Source organism: Maniola jurtina, chromosome 3 (genome assembly GCF_905333055.1).
Source record: "Maniola jurtina chromosome 3, ilManJurt1.1, whole genome shotgun sequence".
Lineage (NCBI taxonomy): Eukaryota > Metazoa > Arthropoda > Insecta > Lepidoptera > Nymphalidae > Maniola > Maniola jurtina.
In genome coordinates this window covers 13,261,786-13,283,264 of record NC_060031.1, presented here as the reverse complement: position 1 = coordinate 13,283,264, position 21,479 = coordinate 13,261,786, and the positions used below count along the sequence as shown (strand labels likewise).

At 37.5% G+C, this 21,479-nt stretch overlaps 1 protein-coding gene across 3 annotated transcripts; it reads right to left on the bottom strand.

Annotated features, from left to right (window-relative positions):
- Positions 1-440: 440 nt before the first annotated feature.
- Positions 441-21,287, bottom strand: LOC123881089 (integrin alpha-4-like). Of its 3 annotated transcripts, none has more exons than XM_045929657.1 (26): positions 21,127-21,287; positions 19,853-19,999; positions 19,641-19,778; positions 19,342-19,406; positions 18,587-18,755; positions 17,664-17,843; positions 16,889-16,974; positions 16,357-16,599; positions 15,377-15,488; positions 13,897-14,124; positions 13,587-13,684; positions 12,474-12,558; positions 11,868-11,986; positions 11,560-11,632; positions 9,236-9,362; positions 7,961-8,078; positions 7,441-7,515; positions 7,082-7,242; positions 6,454-6,541; positions 5,533-5,616; positions 5,008-5,134; positions 4,207-4,291; positions 3,346-3,469; positions 2,172-2,243; positions 1,259-1,360; positions 441-597 (listed from the first exon to the last, which is right to left on the bottom strand). In XM_045929657.1, exons 1-26 carry the CDS (start codon positions 21,131-21,133, stop codon positions 499-501), a joined length of 3,012 nt encoding a protein of 1,003 aa, XP_045785613.1. In that variant the 5' UTR covers positions 21,134-21,287; the 3' UTR covers positions 441-498. The 3 variants fall into 3 exon arrangements, 2 of the variants coding, with proteins under 2 accessions (XP_045785613.1, XP_045785615.1); XM_045929659.1 differs by having other exon boundaries at positions 458-616; XR_006799410.1 differs by lacking the exons at positions 441-597; positions 1,259-1,360; positions 4,207-4,291 and having other exon boundaries at positions 2,229-2,243.
- Between the last annotated feature and the right edge of the window lie 192 nt (positions 21,288-21,479).

The following is a 21,479-nucleotide window of genomic DNA, read 5'->3' as shown; positions in this document are numbered from 1 at the left end:
GATAATAGCTCTATCTGCATGCCAAATTTCAGTCCAATCCATCTAGTAGTTTAAGCTGTTTGTTGATAGATCAGTCAGTCTGTATTTAATCAGCATCTTTCCTTTGATATATTTTTAGATAATAAATGTGCTTTGACATACGAAATTAACATAATGAAAACAAAAAAATGGATGAGCACGTCGAAGGACGCGTTATGCCAAAATAAATAAAGCTTAGACTTTTGAATTGTTATCAAAATATACGCTCTGCCAAGCTCTACTCTGTCTACCTACTCTGCTGATGTACGTTGTGCCTCAGATGCCAACTAAACTTAAGCCTCTAAATAAAGAGTTAAATAAGTTTTAATATCTTTCATTTTGTGGATTTACGTCTTGTAAGTGCACGTGGGTTACGGGTGCAAATAAAAGGCTCTATTTATTCTTCATATACCTATTATAATTTTATTTTGTGTTAGCTAACAATAAGGGCTAATATTTACAAATAATATTGTAGATTCATTATAATAAATTGTTATAAGATTCTCTACTAGCATCGTCATCACCATACGTTCGAGTTTCTGGTTTTTTCCTTTGGTCGAAGTCGTCGTCAAGGCTTTGCTGATAACAACAATAATAACTGATAAATAACATTTACTTTGACATAGGACATTGAACGTAGTTGGCATACCTTTAAGTTGAAAAATCTTGAATACCTACATATTTTATCACTGGCCGCTGAAACGAGGTATTTTAGCGGAAGCATATTTTAGCAAAGAAGCGAATTGTAGAGTCGTAGGTATGCCAGGTTCAATACAATTTTTTTTAATTCGAAATCTTTTCTAGTTGAAAAAAATTAAAGGTTAGAAAATCGGTTCAATCATTGTGGCGTGAAATTGACAAACACCCAGACATTCACATCCATACTTAATATTATAAATGCGAAAGTGTGTCTGTCTGTCTGTCTGCTACGCTTTCACGGCTCAACCGCTGAACCGATTTTAATGAAATTTTCATAGACTTAAGATAATTCTGGGGAGGGACATAGGCTACTTTTTATCCCGGAAAAACAAATAGTTCCCGCGGGATTCCTAAATCCGCTTGATCGATTCGTATGAAATTTGGTACCGAGGCAGCTTGCATCCTTGTTGTTGACATAGGCAACTTTTCATCCCGGAAAATCAAACAGTTCCCACGAGATCTTTAAAACCCTAAATCCACGCGGACGAAGTCGCGGGCATCCCCTAGTTTATAATATTAAAAGTAACATTTATCAAAAAACCTTTTCACTAGAGCTAGTTCCTGTGCTTCCATTATCTTGGTCTTGGTCTTCAGATTCAGGCCCTATCACACACTGAGGAAGGTCATCGATTGCAGGCCGGCGCTTAGAAAAGAAATGAAAATTCCTGTAGCTATGTTATTCTTTACCTACTAAGCAGTCTGGTTAACCTTTGTGGAATATATATATGGAGAAATATGTGAAGATTACGTCAGAAAGGTGAATTCTACTGTCCATTCTAGAGATAGACAGCGCTGTGTTCGTCGTTGAAAGCGTCGTTAAAAATATTAGGATGCTTGTTGTCCCTGTAAGATGACCTATCTTATCTTTTTCGTCCACCTTGCTGAGACCAAATATAATTCGCCAAGAAAAGATTTAGAGCTAAGTACCTAGGTCAAGTACGACGATCGCAATCACTTCTTAATGGCTGACGCTCTCACTGCTGGATAAAATATAATGTTGCAGCAAAAATAACACAAATTCAACTGCATTCTACAACATAATATAATTTCAAATATTATATTGTTATGGGCCACTCAGCATGCTTTAGAAGGCTCTATTTCCCATTCAGTCTAGCCACAGTGAACTAGAGTGAGGGAAATCTCGATTTGATCCTGAATCGACGATATGTCAAATATTTTTTTTATTTATATTTATTTTTACCAGAAAGAAAAAGTGGACAGGGAAGCACTTATTTCTATAAGAGATCTTTATCAGTGACCCTTGGCAGTCAAAATTAGGCTATGATGACGTGAAATCATAGAAAAATAGGGCTAACTTGGGCTACCTAAATGACTAACATTTAACGCCTGCCAGTGACGTCGAAGCCTCAAAATTTCGTTTGACTATGATTTAAGTCCGATCCTTCATTTGGATAATGATTACGAAAATATGAAAACCTTTATGGAATACTTACGATACTCTGTTTTCTTATCTCGTGTTTTAGTTCAACCAATTTCTGTTTCTCCTTCCTCTTGAAAAAACCGCCCTGAAAGAACGAATGTTTAATTTCTCTTTTCACTTAAAATCAGCAAACATCCGACTAGACAGGGTTAGGGCCTTCAAATTTCCCGCAATGTTTTATTTACTTATACGGATTTACAAAGCAGCTCGGCCGCAGCGCTGCAGCGGCGCTGCCTTCGCACGGCACTTTGAGGCTGAAGGCGCTCTTAGACACACAGTAATATTATACCTATAAGGCACTGGTAACTCAAGAAACGTACAATAAACGTGTGATTCCGTGTCAATAAAATAGATAAATATCATTCATTCATGTTTAGTTCATGAGATACAGTCCACTGACAGACAGAACGAAGCTTAGTACCTAATAGAGTCCCGTTGGCACCCTTCAGATATGGAATCCTAAAAAATCTTACAATAATGTAAAGTAGAAGTTATAAAATCAGTATAAATCTGTCTCGTCTTAGGTCTGCGCTGATCTTTCTCAAGACACAACTTTAGAATGCATCAGCGTTAAACCCAAAACGACCACGTGAAAATGGGTCTTTAAACCGAGTTTTTAGAACCTGCTACGTATTCACGGAACAAAATGGTTATGTACATTTTTTTACGAATATTTTAAGCAAAGTGTGATGAAAGTTTTATATGCATGTAATAGGTTTTACTCACCCTTTAAAAACGTCTTTAGAAAAAGCATACCTACCTACCTACTCGCGGTAATCATTTTTTTTAAGTTTATAAAACCCTTCAACGCTAAGCTTAGCGCCAATATAGCCCTTACAAATTCCTAAATTGCTCCTACCCGCATCCGCTGTATATCGTCGTTGTCTCCAACCGATACTACGTCCACTGCTGGGCATAGATCTGATGTAGAAACTTCCACATCCCACGCTCTTGCACCGCTTGAATCCAGCGTCTCCCTGCCACTCATTTGATATTGTCTGTCCATCTAATAGGTCTACCAACGTTGTGCTTTTCAGTGTGAGGTCGCAATTCGTGCAAAATCGAACCCGGGACCTCCTAATCATAATATTCCACTCCTAATCATAGACCATCTGCGCAAGGGATGTCGTCAAGGGAGTCGTATAATGCTATATGGTACCAGAAATATAATAATGAATAAACCTTACTTTGAACAATGCGATTATAATGATAGCCATCACGAAGACACCCAAAGAAACAGCTATAGCAATAACCATGTAAATGTTGTTCTTTAGGCTTGTGGTCTTTTGATACAGAATTTTTGTTATATACCTGAAAAATTATAAAAAAATATAGCTTTAGACTAACAAACAACACGTACTTATTTGAAGTCCGGTAAAACTATGTTAGAGACAATGTTTTTTTTATTCAGATACAAGTTAGTCCTTGACTCCAATCTCACCTGGTGGTAAGTGATGATGCAATCTAAGATGCAAGCGGGCTAGCCTGAACGGGATATGGCAGTTTATTAAACCCATACCACTTTAGTTTCTAGACGGCATAGTACCGGAACGCTAAATCGCTTGATGTCACGGCTTTGCCGGTATGGTAGTAACTAGTCACGGCTAAAGCCTCCCACCAGACCAGACCATAAATTTAGAAATTATAAAAATCAAACCCGAGACCTCCCACTAATAAGACCACTCTTACCACTGCGCTAGGGAGGTCCTCAAAATGTAAAATAAGACCTTGATAATGGTCTGACGATGTTTTGAAACAAATCCCATAAATTACTAATTTAAAAAATCTTGATAAGAAGATTTAAACCGCAATATTATTGAGCTATTTAGGTTAAAAATTGGTTGTCTGTAAAGTCGGTTTACTGACGATAGTTGAACGTGACAATAAAGGCCGATTGTGCTTCTTTGTCGCTCGTTCCGCGCTCTCGCTTGCACTTCAAGCCTTACATGGAACGCCTCAGAGCGAGGTAACGCCGCATGAGTCATATTTTTTCGTGCGTGCAGCCGGCTCTATCGAATTATAAGACGTTGTCACGTCAAAGATCTTACATTTTATCGAGTGTCCTCACAGTTGGCTTCATGTGCAATTTAAAATGAGAGACTACTTTTAATTTATCTTTTATTAAGATTTCCCCTGAAAAAAAACAACGATTTTATTTTTAAATAACTTCAAGCATTTAGTCAATAAGATATTCCTTCTCTATCTATCTTCTGGTATAAATTCTATAAGCTCCTAAAAGTAAATAGAGTTTTAATAGTAGCTTTAAGATTAAACGGGATCAATGATTTACATACAAAAGTACGAGCCGGTGTAACTTTGAAACTACATATTTTTACGGAAATCTGACCGCCGAGTTTCATGCTGGTTTTTATCGGTAGGAAAGGCATTCATAACCAGTGTCATTTTAACGATTCAAAAGTACTTGTAAAATTTTAATTGATTAAAAATATTATGTATTTTGAATTTTGAAATAAGACACAGATATTTGTTTCTGGAACGTGTCTACATTTCATTAAGTTTGAAACTACGATTGTATGGCAGGCGCTGGGAAATGTACTAGGGTTACTTCGTAGTACCTATACTGTACAAGTACTAGGTTCTGGTATCGAAAGCCTACCTACTGCAGTGGCGTGCAGATCATGGAGGCAGAAAAGCATTGCTTACTCTACTTGAAATATCTCAATGCCCAATTTTCATCATGACTTGTCAGTAATAGGTAATCTTCTTATCTAATACCCTGGCATCGAACCCTGTCCACGCCACTGCTACCTAGCCTAGAAAACTTTTCTGTCCGCCGACGCCACCAGTGGCCTAGTCTGCGGCGGCGGTTTGAGATGACTTGTACTTACTAATTTTATCTTTAACTAAGGTAACAGTGCCTTGCACTTTTACAGTAGTATCTGGTTCAAGGTCCACGACACAATTATATTTGAGTTGCACCTCATCCTTTGTACAGTCACCTACATCGATTTGTATCTGAAAATGACAAAACTTTTACTATTTGCTTCGGAATATTTATTAGAGTGAGGGGACTCTCGGTTTGAACCTGAATTAACGATATGTGAAATATTAGGCTATAGGTGATGTGAAATCAAAGAAAAATAGGTGATTACTAGGCTACCTAGCGTCAAAATATGTAGGAACATTAAACGCCTGCCAGTGTCGTCGACGTCGAAACCTCGACGTTTTATTACGAGTTCCTTGACTGTGGTTCTCAGCCTAATATTGGTGACATAGGAATGTAATGGTTGGTGGTTTATGGTACATTGGTGTAACCCTTGGATGAATTAAACACATATAAATATGAAGAAAGAACAAGATCAAACAATTTTTTATAAATAATGTTTTTGGACGTACCAATGAATGTTACTTACTAAATAGTCCGCGATAAAAGATTCCTCTTGTAAATAAATCTCCAAAGGCAATGAACTCCATGCCATTATTCCTTTATTCGTCACCTGAAAATATTATGAATAGTATAATTGAACCAAGGAGCTCTTGTGTTTGCATTAATGAATGAATGAACATTTTCTTTATTAAAGCGCCTTATTCACGGTTCTGCAGACTGTTCACCCGCCAACCTCGCTTACAATAAAACAACACCGAATAGGCATAACAAACGTTAGATAGTCCTTCAAGGCTATACCTACTCATTATGGTTGTACAAAGTTATTGTAGGAAACCTGGACGAGAGGTACAGCATGAAGAGTCGTGAATAAGACGCTTAATAAGAGGATTAGCAGTGGGCAGATAATGACCTCTGTCACGATTCAAAAGTAGGTAATTGTAAACGTGTAATTGAATAAAAATATTTTGAATTTTGAATTTGAATTTGCAACATTACCGCTGATGCAGCTTAGTGTTCAACGATGAATGACAGCCACCATCACCGAGTTCATTTGACATTGGTTCTACGTTGCCGCTTCACTGAGTGCTATTAAAATTTTCATTATCAAATAGGGAATGTTTAGCAAGTCTGCTTTTGACGCAACGAAAAAAAACCCACTAGGGTTTACTTGATGTGTGTCATTCCGTCTACTATCAATAGGGTACGATAGTGCTTCCATAAACAATATACATCATTTATAGAAATAATAGTAATAGGTAATGTTACGAGAAATGGAATTAATTGGTGGCTATGATTCATCGTTGTCAGTAGCTGTAACTTAGTAGTTAGCGAATCAACACGCAGAAGTGGACGCATATAAAGAATCGAATTGAAGACAACACCCGGTTCATGCCATAAATTTTCCATCCATATTAAATGACGGATAAGCAGGGCTCCCGAATCTCACCGTAAATAACTCGTTGATGTCTATGTAATATGGGCCCGCTTCCACATCCTCGATTTCAACATCCGTGATAATTTGATTGAAGTTCGTACTAAAAAAAATTTTTAATAAGTGATTATTAAATTATAGTATAATATTATAAGTTGAGATTTGACTGCCGTGGAAATTGTCAAATCTTAAACTATGAAATCTTATAATATGTAAACATTTATGTTTATCTGTGTGTTCTTTCATTGATCCGATTGAGTTGAAACTTTGTATGTTGTTGTAGACTCTTGCGTGAAAGCTTCTGACAGTGCAATACAAACATAAAATTAGGTGGCCCCTGAGATGCATTACAACGCATGCCGAGCATTAGCTACTCACAAACAAATCTAACTGTATTATAATTCAAAAATGTGTTTAGTTGTTGTTTTGTTGGTTGGTCCTTCAATCACGTCGCAACGGAGCAACGTGATTTTTTGTAAGCTTTAGTTAAAATAGTTAAAGGCCCGGAAAATGTCATAGGGTACTTTTTACCTGACTTTAAAAAAGGAGGAGGTTCTCAATTCGTCGGATTCTTTTTTTATCCCGGGAAATCAAAGAGCTCCCACGAGATTTCGATCAGCTAATAAATTATAAAATAAATAACCTGTTGAAGTAAATGCCGTCTGTGTTGAACTCGTACGGTATCGTTTTGGTATAGTTCTCCATGTTAGGTTTAGTGCAAACGTTATACAGCATAACCTCTATCATAAGACTTGATTCCTTGTTCGTGGGTTTGCTCATATCCAGGTGAATTGGTATACTGCGCTGTAAAATTAGATATTCGAACTAAATAATACCTAAAAATAAATGTAAAAAATTACCTGTTCATTTTAATTCTTTAAATTTTAATAATACTTATATTTCCATAGCTTATATTTCCTTAAACACAATCAGCTTATGATATTATTATTATTATTCATACCATGCTGTGCTGTACCAAAGTAAGTTTTCAGCATTACTCACCGTCGTATACCTCTCAATATCGGTCAGATCGCATTTGTACCAGCCTTCCTCGGTGTTACATTCTAGAAGTTCTACCTGAAAAAAAATAATGCATATATCCATACTAATATACATTATAAATGCAAAAGAGTATTTTATCTGTCTGACTGCTAGCTTTTCGCGGCCCATCTGTTTAACAGATTTTGATAAAGTTTGGTACAGACGTAGCTTACGTCCCGGGTACCGATATAGGGTACTTTTTGTCTTGGGAAATCTTAGAGTTCCCATGGGATATTCAAAATCCTAAATCCACGAGAATGAACTTACGGATATTCATCTATTGTACAGATGATGCATCCTGAAGACGGTACTTTTAAATACCAGAAAATCAATGAAGTTGCGGCCTGTATCATTTAGTAGGTAAGTACTAAAAGGAATACTGACTAATGCAGCTGACAGGATACAGCTTAAAAACCGCTGTTCAAAGCTTGTCAAGAAGTAGTGAGAATATTTTAATCATGTAACATAATATAGTGGTTACCTTTGCTCCAGTGACTTTAATACGAGCACAAGATCCAAAGGTTGCGCCACCGTCGTTTTGAACGACCAGTGACATGGTCTCAGATGCAGTCGAACCGAGGGTGTAGTGCGTTTTGTTGCTATAAATATTAATAACATTTTAATTCGTTTACTTAATTATTTTATTTCTTTTCAACAAAAAAAGATAACAATATTCGTTTCTACGTGCTCGTAAGCGCTTGACGGCTCATCTGAGCACTGCACATTCCTCTATCATTAGCTTTTATGTAGGTACAAGGTAGGGATGGTACGGAGCTTCGGTTCCGGTTCCGTTAAGTCGGAACTTCCGATTACTATTATACTTTCGGTTCCGACTCCGGCTCCGACATTTTTTAATCGGAGGTGTGAATCGGAGGTCGAAGCATAGATAGCGGGCGAGTGCGGCGGCGTGTGCCGACCGACTGTTATGATTCGACAGGTTCATACGCGTCGCGCGGGGAATCGCCCCTCCCCCGACCCGCGCACTCAATTGTCAATTATTTTTTCACTTGTTAACGCACACGACAGCACGACACGTTCATTGGTTAAATAGATATTTGTTTTGATTTTTGCGGCTTATTATCAATGAAAGTCATCTGTTTTTGTGTTGGACAATGAAACCTAAATCAAGTTGTATTTGGAACTACTTCATTCAAGTTAATTCGGATTCGGCAAAGTGTAAACTTCATTCTATTTAAACTTGTTGTTTATATGCCAATTTTGTTCATTTTTTATGTTTTATCATAAAACATAAAACTTTTATGTTACAACTGAAACTTAAAATAAAAAAAAATACTACATAATGTTTTATTTGTCCTTAAATAATAATTCTCTCTCATGTCACCCTGCTTCCGATTCCGATTCCGACTGCGGTTCCGATTCCGAGAAAGCAAATTTAAAAACTCCGATTCCGGCTTCGGTTCCGATAAAACTGCTTCCGTTACATCCCTAGTACAAGGTATGCGGTTAATTGTAGTATGTTGTTAATAATAAAAATAAGAAGCGAGATGCTATAACTTTTGTTTCTTCGTGGAATTAAGACAGGTTTCCGCAACAAAAGTAGCTTATTATATCCATGTCCTAGATAATAATTTTCTTCATCCGTTCCACCTAAATTAGTACAGAGTTTAAAACAATAAACGAGGCACTCACGAGGCACTTAATACAAGTAGCGTCCCGAATACATTTCAGATATAAAATTCTGAGTCGAAATTAATATATTACTTTATTGGATTAGGGCTGCATAGGTATGGCTCACCTGCCCAACCACTGGAACGTCAAGGACAAATTTGGCACGCAGTCCTCCCCCTGACATTCTCGCATGATACTGAACTCCACCGTGGTTTTACTAAGTGGACTTATGTCCACTAACGATGAGTCGAAATCTATAATTGAACACCTTATTTACTTATATTATAGAAATCGACATTTATTAAGTAATCAATAATGCAGGTTCTAAATATACAGTACTAGATGATGCTCGCGACTTCGTCCGCGTGGATTTAGGTTTTTCGAAATCCCGTGGGAACTCTTTGATTTTCCGGGATAAAAAGTAGCCTATGTGCTAATCCTGGATATTATCTATCTCCATTCCAAATTTCAGTCAAATCCCTCCAGTAGTTTTTGCGTGAAGAAGTAACAAACATACACACCCACACACACACATACAAACTTTTGCCTTTATAATATTAGTGTGATAGTGTGATGTGATGACATGGTGTGACGCAAAAGACGGAAAGTTATTTTATGATGGTAAGTGATGATACTATCTAAGATGGCAACGATCTTACGTGATAGTGGTACGACCACTTTATTAAACCCTCTAATCGGTTTCTACTTCTTAGTATCGTACCGAAACGTTAGGTCGCTTCAAGACCTTCCCATTTATGAGACCAAACCACCAGAATTACACCTAGTTCATTAGATATGTTAGATAATGTCACGGCAAGCTGAGGTTAGGACCGATGTGTATGTTACGGGCAATTTGATAAGTCCGGGCACTATTAATAATGGCCGGTCTGTATTAATAATGTCCGACTCAATTGGGCAATGTGATTAAAACAGCATGATTAATCACTTTTCCCGGCCCTTATGAATAATGCCCACCCTATCTTGGGCAAAGTAATTAAATAGGTGAACTGTAGTGTTTTTGTTTATTAAATGAAAGAACCTAACCTAACCTAAGTTTTTTTTTATACGTGGGAAAATCCTCATGGATACCACCGTGCTCGGGGAGGTGAGGTGGTTATATTGGACTCTTACCGACTAAAACTCCACGGCTTACCGTCTCAATCGTTGTTGCTGAGCACAGGGACACGAACGTATTTAACTGCGACCCAGCTAACGGCGCCCGCCAAGGCAGGCCCAGCTCTGGAACTTAAAGGGGCCCCAACACCGTGTAAGGCTCACCGGAAACAAGGGCTTGCCTTCCAACTCGAGGACCTACTCTTCCGCGGGTAACAGACTCCCCGTGTCTACTACCCATAGAGGCCCTACTCAAGGGGGCAAGCGACGGTCGTGTGCAGCTCGCCTGCGCCCGATTCTCTTGCGGCGCATGGGGATGAGAGCTTTCGGCTTCCTCTCTCAGCCGCTCCGCTGCCTCCTTCTGCGTCATTACTTCCTCCGAGGCTCCGCTCACGCCGGGCACTCAGCCAGCGTATGTTGTGCCGTGTCTGAGACACTACCGCACTGGTGGCATTCCTCTGTGGGCTCTCTTCGCGCCACCCTGCACAGATATTTTCCAAAGCACCCGTGCCCCGTAAGAACCTGTACAAGGTGGAACGTGAGTGCTCCATGCTTCCTCTTCGTCCAATCCTCGAGGATGGGATGGATAGCTTCGATAAACTTATGACCAGCAGTGGGTGACTCGAGCCTCCTCTGCCAATGGAAGAGGAGTTAAACTAACCTAACCTAAGGCCCTCCCACCGCACATATGCGCCCCTGCCAACGGCCGCAGTCCAATTTATCAAATTACCTGGCTACAAGTAGGGAATTATTCATACTGCCCGGTCCAAGTGATAAATTCAAGCTATCTTAAACACTGACTTATTACATGGACCACGGGCCGTCGAGCATTATTAATAATGGCTGATCGAAGTGATAAATTAATCACTATGCCCATCGCTCTTGGGCATTATTAATAATGGCCGGCCCTTATTAATAATGCCCAGTTAATCACGTTGCCCGTAACATGTAGATGTAACAAACAGCGACAAAGTTAGGTTCGCGGCCGCCAGTGTAAGCGACTATGGACAGGTGCAAACCTTTGTCGCTAACTCTACTAAAAAATAACCCTCGGAATGCCCCGTATCGTGATATCCGTGAGAGATATGAGGGCATAAATAAAATTTGTATAAAACTCCAATGTAACAACCCTGTAATCTCGGAAATGAACTCTTAAAAACTTGTGTGAACTTGAAGGCCCGCTTGAACGTTTGCCAAGTAGCAGAGATAACGAAACAATCTATAGCACTAACTACATAATTGGTACCACATAATACCACATTTGTTGTTATAATACGATTTGTCAAGTTTGTTACACTATGTATAGAGATCATTGACCTACTGTAAAAAGCCCCTTACCTTTACGTTTTAAATTTTCGGTAGCTGACTGCACTGTTGCATTAAACTTGTATAAACCCTTTTTGTAGTTACCCTAAAAACATAAAATAAATAAATCCTCCCCCTTAGTATGTGATCATAATTATTTTACTTTTTACCATAATATCAATTTATTTAATTTATGCCCATTGAAATCACAAACAAAACGCTAATTCTAAAATTAAAACAGAAAAGCAAGTATTATTTAAATATTTTAACAGATAATTATTGGAATATCCTCCCAAAACCTACGCGAAGCCTATCAATAAGATGTACATAATATTGCTTACCAACAAAACAACAACATCGGTAACATTGTGAGTTGGTTTTTTTGATAACATAATTTCATAATAATTGTCTTTTTCTATCCATCCTGCGTCACCTTCTATCCTCGTTGTTATTATGATTTCTGTAAGCAAAATAAAGTAATTTTTTCCATGCTCTTTCAATATAAGTTTTCTTATGAACGAATACGAACACACTTAGATATACGAGTACAATCGTGTAAAAGTTTATGTTACAGGAAGCTAAGTATAGTTTAAGTTTTTGGAATACCAAAGAAAACATGTCATCCATTTAAAAAAAAAAAACAAAAAAATTCAAACATTAAAAAACAATCAAAAAGTCAGGCATTGGTTTTGATATGTTTTTTATTTTTCTCAAAAAAATGATTTATCGTGCTAATCGATAGTTATACCTAGTTATTGTAAGGAATAAAATGGTCATAAAGAATGTCTCTAAAAAATGCACCGAATGCAGAACCTCATTTTTGGAAGTCTGGTAAATAATCAAGAAGAGCTATTAGATTTAAAATATTTCAAGGTAGGTCCCCTAACTGTTTTTATATCTCTGGTTCATATATAGATTTGCTTAAAGTTGTTCATATAGGTACTTACTTCCAGTAATCACTTTCAGATTTGATGGGTATGTTATGTCCACAATTACAGACACTGTAAAATTTTTGTCTTGTTCTCTAACTCTCTGAAAAGCAATATTGTATTGTGTGTACAAGACTATTTACGTCATATTATAAGAACTTCTTAGGGCCGACGCATACAAATGGAGTGAAAACGGGTCAAGTGTATTTGATATTTACCTAAACTCAATATTAAGTTCTTTGATATCATCATAATTCACACTTAATTATCAACCCATCACCGACTCACTACTGAGCACGGGTCTCCTCTCAGAATAAGGCCATAACTTGGTGGTACTATGGCCATACCTTATGGCCATAGTTGGCTGAATATGGCTATATCACACACCATTGAGAATATTATGAAAAACTCTCAGGTGTGCCAGTTTCCTCACGATGTTTTCCTTCACCGTTAAAGCAAGTGATACTGAATTGCTTAAAACGCACTCTTCAGGTCCAAAATGTTGAATTCCTAAAATGTTGAATTCACAAAATGTCACATAGCTTTGCACCTTAGGAATCATCTATGAAAATGCTAAAAATGCGCGTCTATTACCTTTTCACTGCTCAACCGTTGATCCGATCTCAAATAAATACAAGTGTAAATTAAAAATTTATAACACCCCCGACGATCCAAAGTATCTGAGTTTTCCAAAACATCATTTTCAAATAAATAATTATGTATTTAGGCAACGTCCATCTTGACAGCTTGACATTTGTCTATTGACATAATATTATGAACCTAACGGTTATCTAACCTTCTTTTCTACAAGAAAACTAGAAAAGAGCTGATAACTCTTAAACGGCTGAACCAATTTTTTTAGATTATAGCTAAGAACACTCTCAATCGAGCCACCTTTCAAACAAAAAAAAACTAAATTAAAATTGGTTCATTCGTTTAGGCGCTACGATGCCACAGACAGATACACAGATACACAGATACACACGTCAAACTTATAACACCCCTCTTTTTGGGTCGGGGGTTAAAAATAAAATTTGTGCCAAATATTTTCATCCTGAAGACGGGGAAAAAAGATTTCCTACGGAATTTTAAAACTCTAAATTTAAAAATATATATATTTAAGTAACTTACTTCAACATCCTTGAGTCGTGCTTTTATATCCACTTTAATTATGGGTATACTACGATATAATGCAACTTTACTGCTTTTGGGAGAGCCTATGGCCAAAACTGAAATAAAAGTTAGATATGTATATAGAATTGTACGTACTTACTATGTATTTAAATGTACTTTAAACAATAACAACAAAAATTTTGGTCATTTTACTCTATGTTTATAAAATATTAATTTTGGCTTGATTGTGGACTGAGACACGTTTTCAGATAACACGCCCATTTAAGATACGTAATCATGAATAAAACGTAATGTATTAAAAACTTACAGTACGCTCCAGATTCATCAAAAGGTGGCACCGGCAAAGCCTGGAGACTAAACCCCAAGGTCTGTAGTCCTGGATTTTGAATTATTTGCGTGTGGACCAAGTCAGAAATTGGAACTGACTGGATATCCAATGTCTTTATCTTACTGAAGAGCTGGTTCACCTCGTATCCAGAAATGATGTATACAGAGCCCTTCCCACCATCTTCGTAGGGAGCACTTATAAAAATTTCTAAAAATATAACATTATATTTACATAATACAGCGGTGGTAGTCTATTAGTTGGCCATCTACCTACTCGGTGGGGGTTTGGATGGCACACGACTCTAACTTTTTGGAGTTAAGCATGTGTATTTTTTTAAGCAATTAAATACCACTGGCTTTAACAGTGAAGGAAAACAAAGTGACGAAACCTGCATGCCTGAGAGTGCACCATAATTTTCTCTAAGATGTATGAAGTCTGCCAATCCACACTAGGCCAGCGTGCTAGAATATGACCAAATCCTTCTTATTCTGAGAGTAGATCCGTGCATAAGAGAGCTAGCAGTTGGTTAATGACAATGATGATGACTTTTGAAGGACCGCATATCTAGATGGATTTTTGCATTAGGAGATTTCGTGTCCTCCATGCCTTGGAAAATTCGTTAGGTGGTCGATCCCGATTATTACCACAAACATCTGATAATAATCTTGAAACATAAGAAACAAAAATTATATTCAAGCCATAGACCTTGAAGCATTTACAACTCAAGTGATTAAAAAAAGTTATAGACTACACTTGACTAAATAAACGTTATATTATTCTACAAAACTACATGCCATTGTGATTAATGGATAGAGGTAAGACCCTCAACATTGAGGAATACAACGCAGAAAGAGTGGTTTAAAAATTAATTTACGGAATTTAAAATTAATGATTTGTTCTTTCACTTGTGCCACAATTCCCTCGCGAAATTTTAGGTCAGCGGAAAGTACCCATAGGTCTTGGTGATAGGTCAGTGAGCGGACCCTTTAGTATGCAAAATATGCTTTGCATACTAAAGGACCCGCCCTTTTAATTGTCAAAGTAGAAACCTGAATATTTTACAGCCTGCTTGTTAGCTCAAACTACTTCAACTACTCATTTATCATTATTAACTATACCTACATCTACACTACAACCAACTGCGCTCTGAGCAAAAATCTTCATGAAATCAGTGATACTGAAGCTTTTTAATATAAATCAATCACACATTATTATATTTCAATGACAAGAGGTCTTGAATATAAATATTTTGCAATCGTTATTAAATAAGGTCTAGTGAAAGTGAAGTTGTTGATATTATAAAACTTTTTTCTACATTTCGTAACAAGAAACATAGATGTGTATTGTGTAGGTATACCTATGTTTGCAAACCAGGCCATTTAAGCTATGACATTTTGCTAGTGACCTGTCCTCTACCTACTATGATGATTCTGTCTGTAAACTATAAAATTTTAATAACCTGGATAGCCATCTTCATCAAGGTCGGTGGTAGTAATGCTGGACCCAAACCTTGAAGCATCCTTGTTACTGTATATACACAATCTTTTGAACCTTGGAAACTCGGTATCAAGCTGAAACAAAATTTGTATTGGAGTCTATCTAATGGATGTAAGGTGAAAAATGGCGGCAAATTAAAAAAATATACATATATACTAACTAGGAATAAACGTATTCGATACTTTATACCTAATTGATAATTTTTGACGTGCCAACATCTTATAATTCGATAGAGCTGGCTGCACGCACGAAAAAACATGACTCATGCGGCGTTACCTCGCTCTGAGGCGTTCCATGTAAGGCTTGAAGTGCAAGCGAGAGCGCGGAACGAGCGACAAAGAAGCACAATCGGCCTTTGTTGTCACGTTCAACTATCGTCAGTAAACCGACTTTACAAACAACCAATTTTTTCTTCATTTTATTGGAATTCAGTACGTATATTTCGTACGTAGTAGTAGTACGTACGTAATATGCTGATTGCTTAGCATTACACGTAGCTTATCTGTGTAATTTTAAAACTACATAAATATCTACTATTTTTACAGAAATCTGGCAAAACTACAGACACTGATATTAGTTTCTGGGACGTCTCTACATATTACTTCTTTGCGTTTGTCATTGGTTAATTTTCAAATGATAACCAAACTACGTTTGTATGCAGCACTCTCGGGAGCTCCCTCTTAAACCTTATAGGCTACCAGGCCGGGCTCACTTGGTCATGTGGCCGGAGAAATTTGCCTACAGCAGCTCGTCCCTTCGACGGCTCTAGCGAATCTCTATCTCTTACGAGAGAAAGAGATAAGATTCTATGCGATAGAAAGAGAGCCGTTTATTAAGCCGTCGCGTCGTAATATTTTAAACAGTTTTTTAAATGTCTTTTCGGAATAATCCTGATATGTAGGTACCTACTATATTCTAGAAATATTCTGTGACAGTACTTACAGGAACACCTCCCGTATAAATATGAACAGCGCCGCTTTCGTAACCTCCTTCAACGTTCACCTGCGCGGGCGCACCCACAAGTAAATCCGTATAGTTACTGTTACAAAGGTTTGCGCTGTGAAGTGTCGAGCCGAACATTGAACCAACTTTATCGTCTTTTATCAACACTACTTTAGGTCTGCGAGTTCCAAATTTCAATAAGTCCATCTTCTTGACTTGATCGTTATATGAAAGAAATGCAATCTGTGGAATCATTTTTTTTTTACTTTTCATTAAATGAACCGGCGAGTCACCTTTAGGCTTAGTAGGAGTTAGCACTTCTCGAAAAAGTTGATAGATTTCAAGTATTGAACAAGTATCGAATATTGTACAGAAATATATAAATCTAGAATGAATGAGACTTTAAAACAAAATATTTTATGGGTCCATTCTGTTCTCATGTTAAGGTGTTTTAGCACTCAAAATCTACCAGCGTTGTTGAGATGTAGAATTTCGTAATAAGGGTATGGCTGTTAAAAAAATAAATACTTACAAAACCAAACCTCATATCTCTATCTGCGCTAAATGCGTATAATTTTGGATAACCCTTGAAAAACGTTCCATAAGCCAATGCACCACCTAGACAAATAATTGATTTCTGAACACAAAGATAAAAAAAAGTTCTGTCTTACTCACTGACTTTTGGGCCCAGCCCAAACCTAGAAAGCTGAAATTTTGCAAAAAGGTTCCCTGTAGACAAAAATACATTGTAAGACCTGATTTTTGTTTCCACCTCAGATTCCCTCGGAAATCACTACTCCTATAAGTAAATGCGAAAGTGTGCTTGTTTATTGGTTTATTCTTCAATCACGTCGCAGTGGAGCAACGGATTGACTTGATTTTTACATGGGTAGGTATATTAAAAAGCCGAGAGAGTCACAAAGGCTATTTTTTATCCCTGAAAATCAAAGAGTTTCCCCGGGATAGTTAAAAACCTAAATCCACGCGAAGCGCAGGCGTCAGCTGATTGAAAATAGAGAAGGTTTATATTTTCATTTCAAAAATAACACTCAAGTAAGGTTAAGGTCAATTAGCTAGTGGTATAATGCATAACTGGGGAGGTTCCTACGGGAGTGGAGCTGTGCGGGAGGGGTGTGATGACGTGACGCGAGAGCTCAGTGATCTCCTCCAGAGGTGCGAGAGGGGTGTGATGACGTGACGCGAGCCCAGTGACCTCCAGAGAGTGACGAACTGTCACCCTCCCTCACCGTTTCACTACCGCAGGACCCTACTCAGTTGCTATACCTATAGTTATGAGTTAAAATTACCTATATATTTGTAATTAGCTGCCACATTCTCGTGTACAGCATCTACCTCTTTGACTGCCATTAACGGTTGGTCCATGTCTACAAAGTTTAAAGTACTAACAGGCATGGGCTTGGCTAGGATTATCAACTTATTGGCAACGTCTGATAACGTGGTCCAGCCAACACCTCCATAGAAATGATCTAAAACAAGTAAAAAATTAAAATAGCCCACAAGGAACGAAAAACTTAATTTGCTATAATCCTCTGAACAAGTGTAAATCAAAAATTTATAATACCCCCGACAAGTGAAGGTTACAGTAACTAGAAAAGAGCTGATAACTTTCAAATGGCCGAACCGATTTTCTTGGATTATAGCTAAGAACACTCTCGATCAAGCCACCTTTCAAACAAAAAAAAAAAAACAAAATTAAAATCGGTTCATTAGTTTAGGAGCTAGATGCCACGGACACAGATACACACGTCAAAATTATAACACCCCTCTTTTTGGGTCGGGGGTTAAAAAGGCAGATCTGTATGGTACAACATGCAGCATCAAAAACTATTATGCATACAAATAAATAAAAATCTGTTTAAGAATATACAGGTAAGGCCCTTTCATATAATAAATACCCCACTTGGTATAGTTATCTCACCTTGAAAATTGAAACACATTTTCATTTTTTTTAAATGATGTAAACACGGTTTTCAGATTTATTCCTTTACTTGTGCTTTAAGACCTACCTCCCTGCCGAATTTCATGATTCTAGGTCACAAGAAGTACCTACCCTATAGGTTTTCTTGACAGACATGATGGACGGACGGACAGACAGACAGACAACATGGTGATCCTATAAGGGTTCCGTTTTTCCTTTTGAGGTACGGAACCCTAAAAATGGCTGTGGATCTTGCTGGCATAGTCAAGTCAAGGAAAGTAGATCACTTACTAATATCAATTTTGGTAGTATGTTTCGTGTTCATGTCTTGTTCATATTGTTCTACGATGCCAACGTAGCGGTTTGTTGTTGTCCCATTGCTAACAAAACAGGTACCACATGCACCAAACATATTGCCACCCGATGTAGGAATATCTAAGGTTAGCAACGGGGCACAGGTCTGGAAATTGAAACAAGTGAATTAACATAAAACCTTTAGGATTTCGTTGCGCCCATTGAATATTGCGCCGATTCTTAACAGAATTCAAGCGGACGAACTCATGGAACAAAGCTATGAACAGGTATATGACGCCCCAATAGCACAATAATTATGGGGTAGTTAGAGTTAGAGACTATGAGAGTAACAGTCCGTTCCTCTCATAGTCCGATGGGACGGCAATCCGATACGATCGGCGATAGACTAGATACGAGAGGCACGGCGCTACAAAAACACTAACGTTTCAATTCCGGGCTGAGAATTTCTTAACAGATAAATCTAAATATCCTATAACTTTTTGACTGTCCCAGGACTTGAAGCCGAGAGCTCGTGCTCCGCTGCCGAACGAGTCTGGTAAGTTATTAACAGAACAATATTAGCTGAGTTTCTTGCTGGTTCTTCTCGGTAGTTCTATTGATTTTGGAAGTGGCAGGAACGGCTTTCCGAAACAGTGGTACATTATTTTGACGATTCAAAAAGTACTTGTAAGAGTTTACTTGAATAGGATATTCTATTCTATTCTATTATATAAATCTAAGTAGTAACTTACGAAGATATACTCAGGCGTAACACTTATAGAAGCTCCGAGCCCGAAGTGCTGGTCTGGACTTTTTGCTGAAAAAAAATAACTTTTATAACTTTTACTTTTTATAATATTTCATAGGAAGACTAAACAAGACAAGTTACCTACAGTATTATTATGAATTGATAAAAAGTAAAAATTAAAAATGTGGGATTCTTTCGTTACATGCACCGTAATATCGTATGCAAAGAAAATTATTAGGTATATTTTATCACATTTTGTTAAAATTGTTTTTTTTTTAATTTTTTACAGAAATATCTACTTACATCTGCTATAGTTTGGAACTTCTTTGGTGATGTTTATAGGAAGTTGGCTGCACACTATTTTCTTGTTTTTCAATACATCACCATTTATGGGGCATTGATATACTTTCCCATTTAAATCGCTGAAGGGTGCGCCGACCACTACAGAAAGAATGAGGAAACTATTATATTAACAGCTTAAAAAAGTTAATTTTCGTTGCATTTTTTTTTCTTACCCAAGCTTTGCATTTTAGTATGATAAGCCAAGGTTGAACCGAAATCTGTGGCTTTTTCTGGTGGCATTATTTCTACATACGAAGGGTCGTGGAGGAAGGTAACTGCCTTCGCCTTTACCACCAAAATGAACCAAAATAGAAGATTTCCTGAAAAGATAACGAATATAATATAGGAATCTCAGACGAACTGACTGACTGACACTGGACAAGTCAGCGTACAACTCAAGCCACTGCACTGCCTGGGTCTGGTAACTTTAGATTTTGTTTGTATATATAACGTAGAAAGAAAAATTTTGAGTTTTGTCACATCTATGTAACTATCCCATAGCCAGCCCACGACTGAGCATGGGTTCTCTCGGAACGAGAAAGGTTTATAGGCTATAGTCCGCCACGCTAGCCAAATTCACAAACCTTTGAGAATATTATGAAGAAATATCAGGCATGCAGATATCCTCACGACGTTTTTCCTTCACCATTAAAACAAGGGGTATTTTTCCTAAAACTCACATAACTATGAAAGTTAGAGGTGCGTGCGTGCCCGGGATCGAACCCCCAATCTCCCGTAACTATCCCATAGCCAGCCCACGACTGAGCATGGGTTCTCTCGGAATGAGAAAGGTTTAGGCTATAGTCCGCCACGCTAGCCAAATTCACAAACCTTTGAGAATATTATGAAGAAATATCAGGCATGCAGATTTCCTCACGACGTTTTTCCTTCACCATTAAAACAAGGGGTATTTTTCCTAAAACTCACATAACTATGAAAGTTAGAGGTGCGTGCGTGCCCGGGATCGAACCCCCAATCTCCCGTAACTATCCCATAGCCAGCCCACGACTGAGCATGGGTTCTCTCGGAATGAGAACGGTTTAGGTTAAAGTCCGCCACGCTGGCGCTGGTCAAATTCACAAACGTTTGAGAACATTATGAAGAAATATCAGTCATGCAGATTTCCTCACAACGATTTTCTTCACCGTTAAAGCAAGGAATATTTAATTTCCTAAAACTCACATAACTCTGAAAGTTAAAGGTGCGTGCCCGGGATCGAACCCCTAACCCCTAATCTCCCAAGTACCCGGATGTCTTTACCACTAAACTATAACCACTTTTAGTAGTACACTGTGAACTTTGATTAATTTAGTTCATGTGTAACTTTAATTTGTTTAGTTTGTATAGTTTTTATTTTGATAAATGAATAAAATCGCTACTTGTCGCATCTCAAGCCATTCACCTTTTTCAACGTAGGTAATTTGCAGTTAAGAAAATTAACACTAACCTGTCATTATTGTAAGTCAATATAACAAACACTTAACACAAAATCATTATAACTGAAATAATTGAATCGGAATATCAAGTAAGGAAATATTATAAAGTAACCAATCGTTTTGACATCATTAGCGCATGAATGCTTAAATAAACTATATGAGGTAAATTTTTTATCGTACCTATTGGCTGACTAAAATAAATAAGTACATTTCCAGAGTTTTTCCTGTGACACTATTTGAAAACGATTGAATTTATATGTTTATATATTTATACGTTGAATTATATGAATATATATGTTTATATTTATATTATTTATAGGTATTATATCATGTCCTCCTGACCGAATTTCGGCCACGGGGGCCA

Bases quoted from the DNA above. Each gene is read 5' to 3' on its own strand.
- LOC123881089 (XM_045929657.1), bottom strand. The intron at 18,756-19,341 runs GTAAGTTACTAC...TTCAATTTCCAG, and splicing joins TTACGCCTGAGTATATCTTC to ACCTGTGCCCCGTTGCTAAC. The intron at 14,125-15,376 runs GTTATTAAAATT...TTATATTTTTAG, and splicing joins TGATGAAGATGGCTATCCAG to AAATTTTTATAAGTGCTCCC.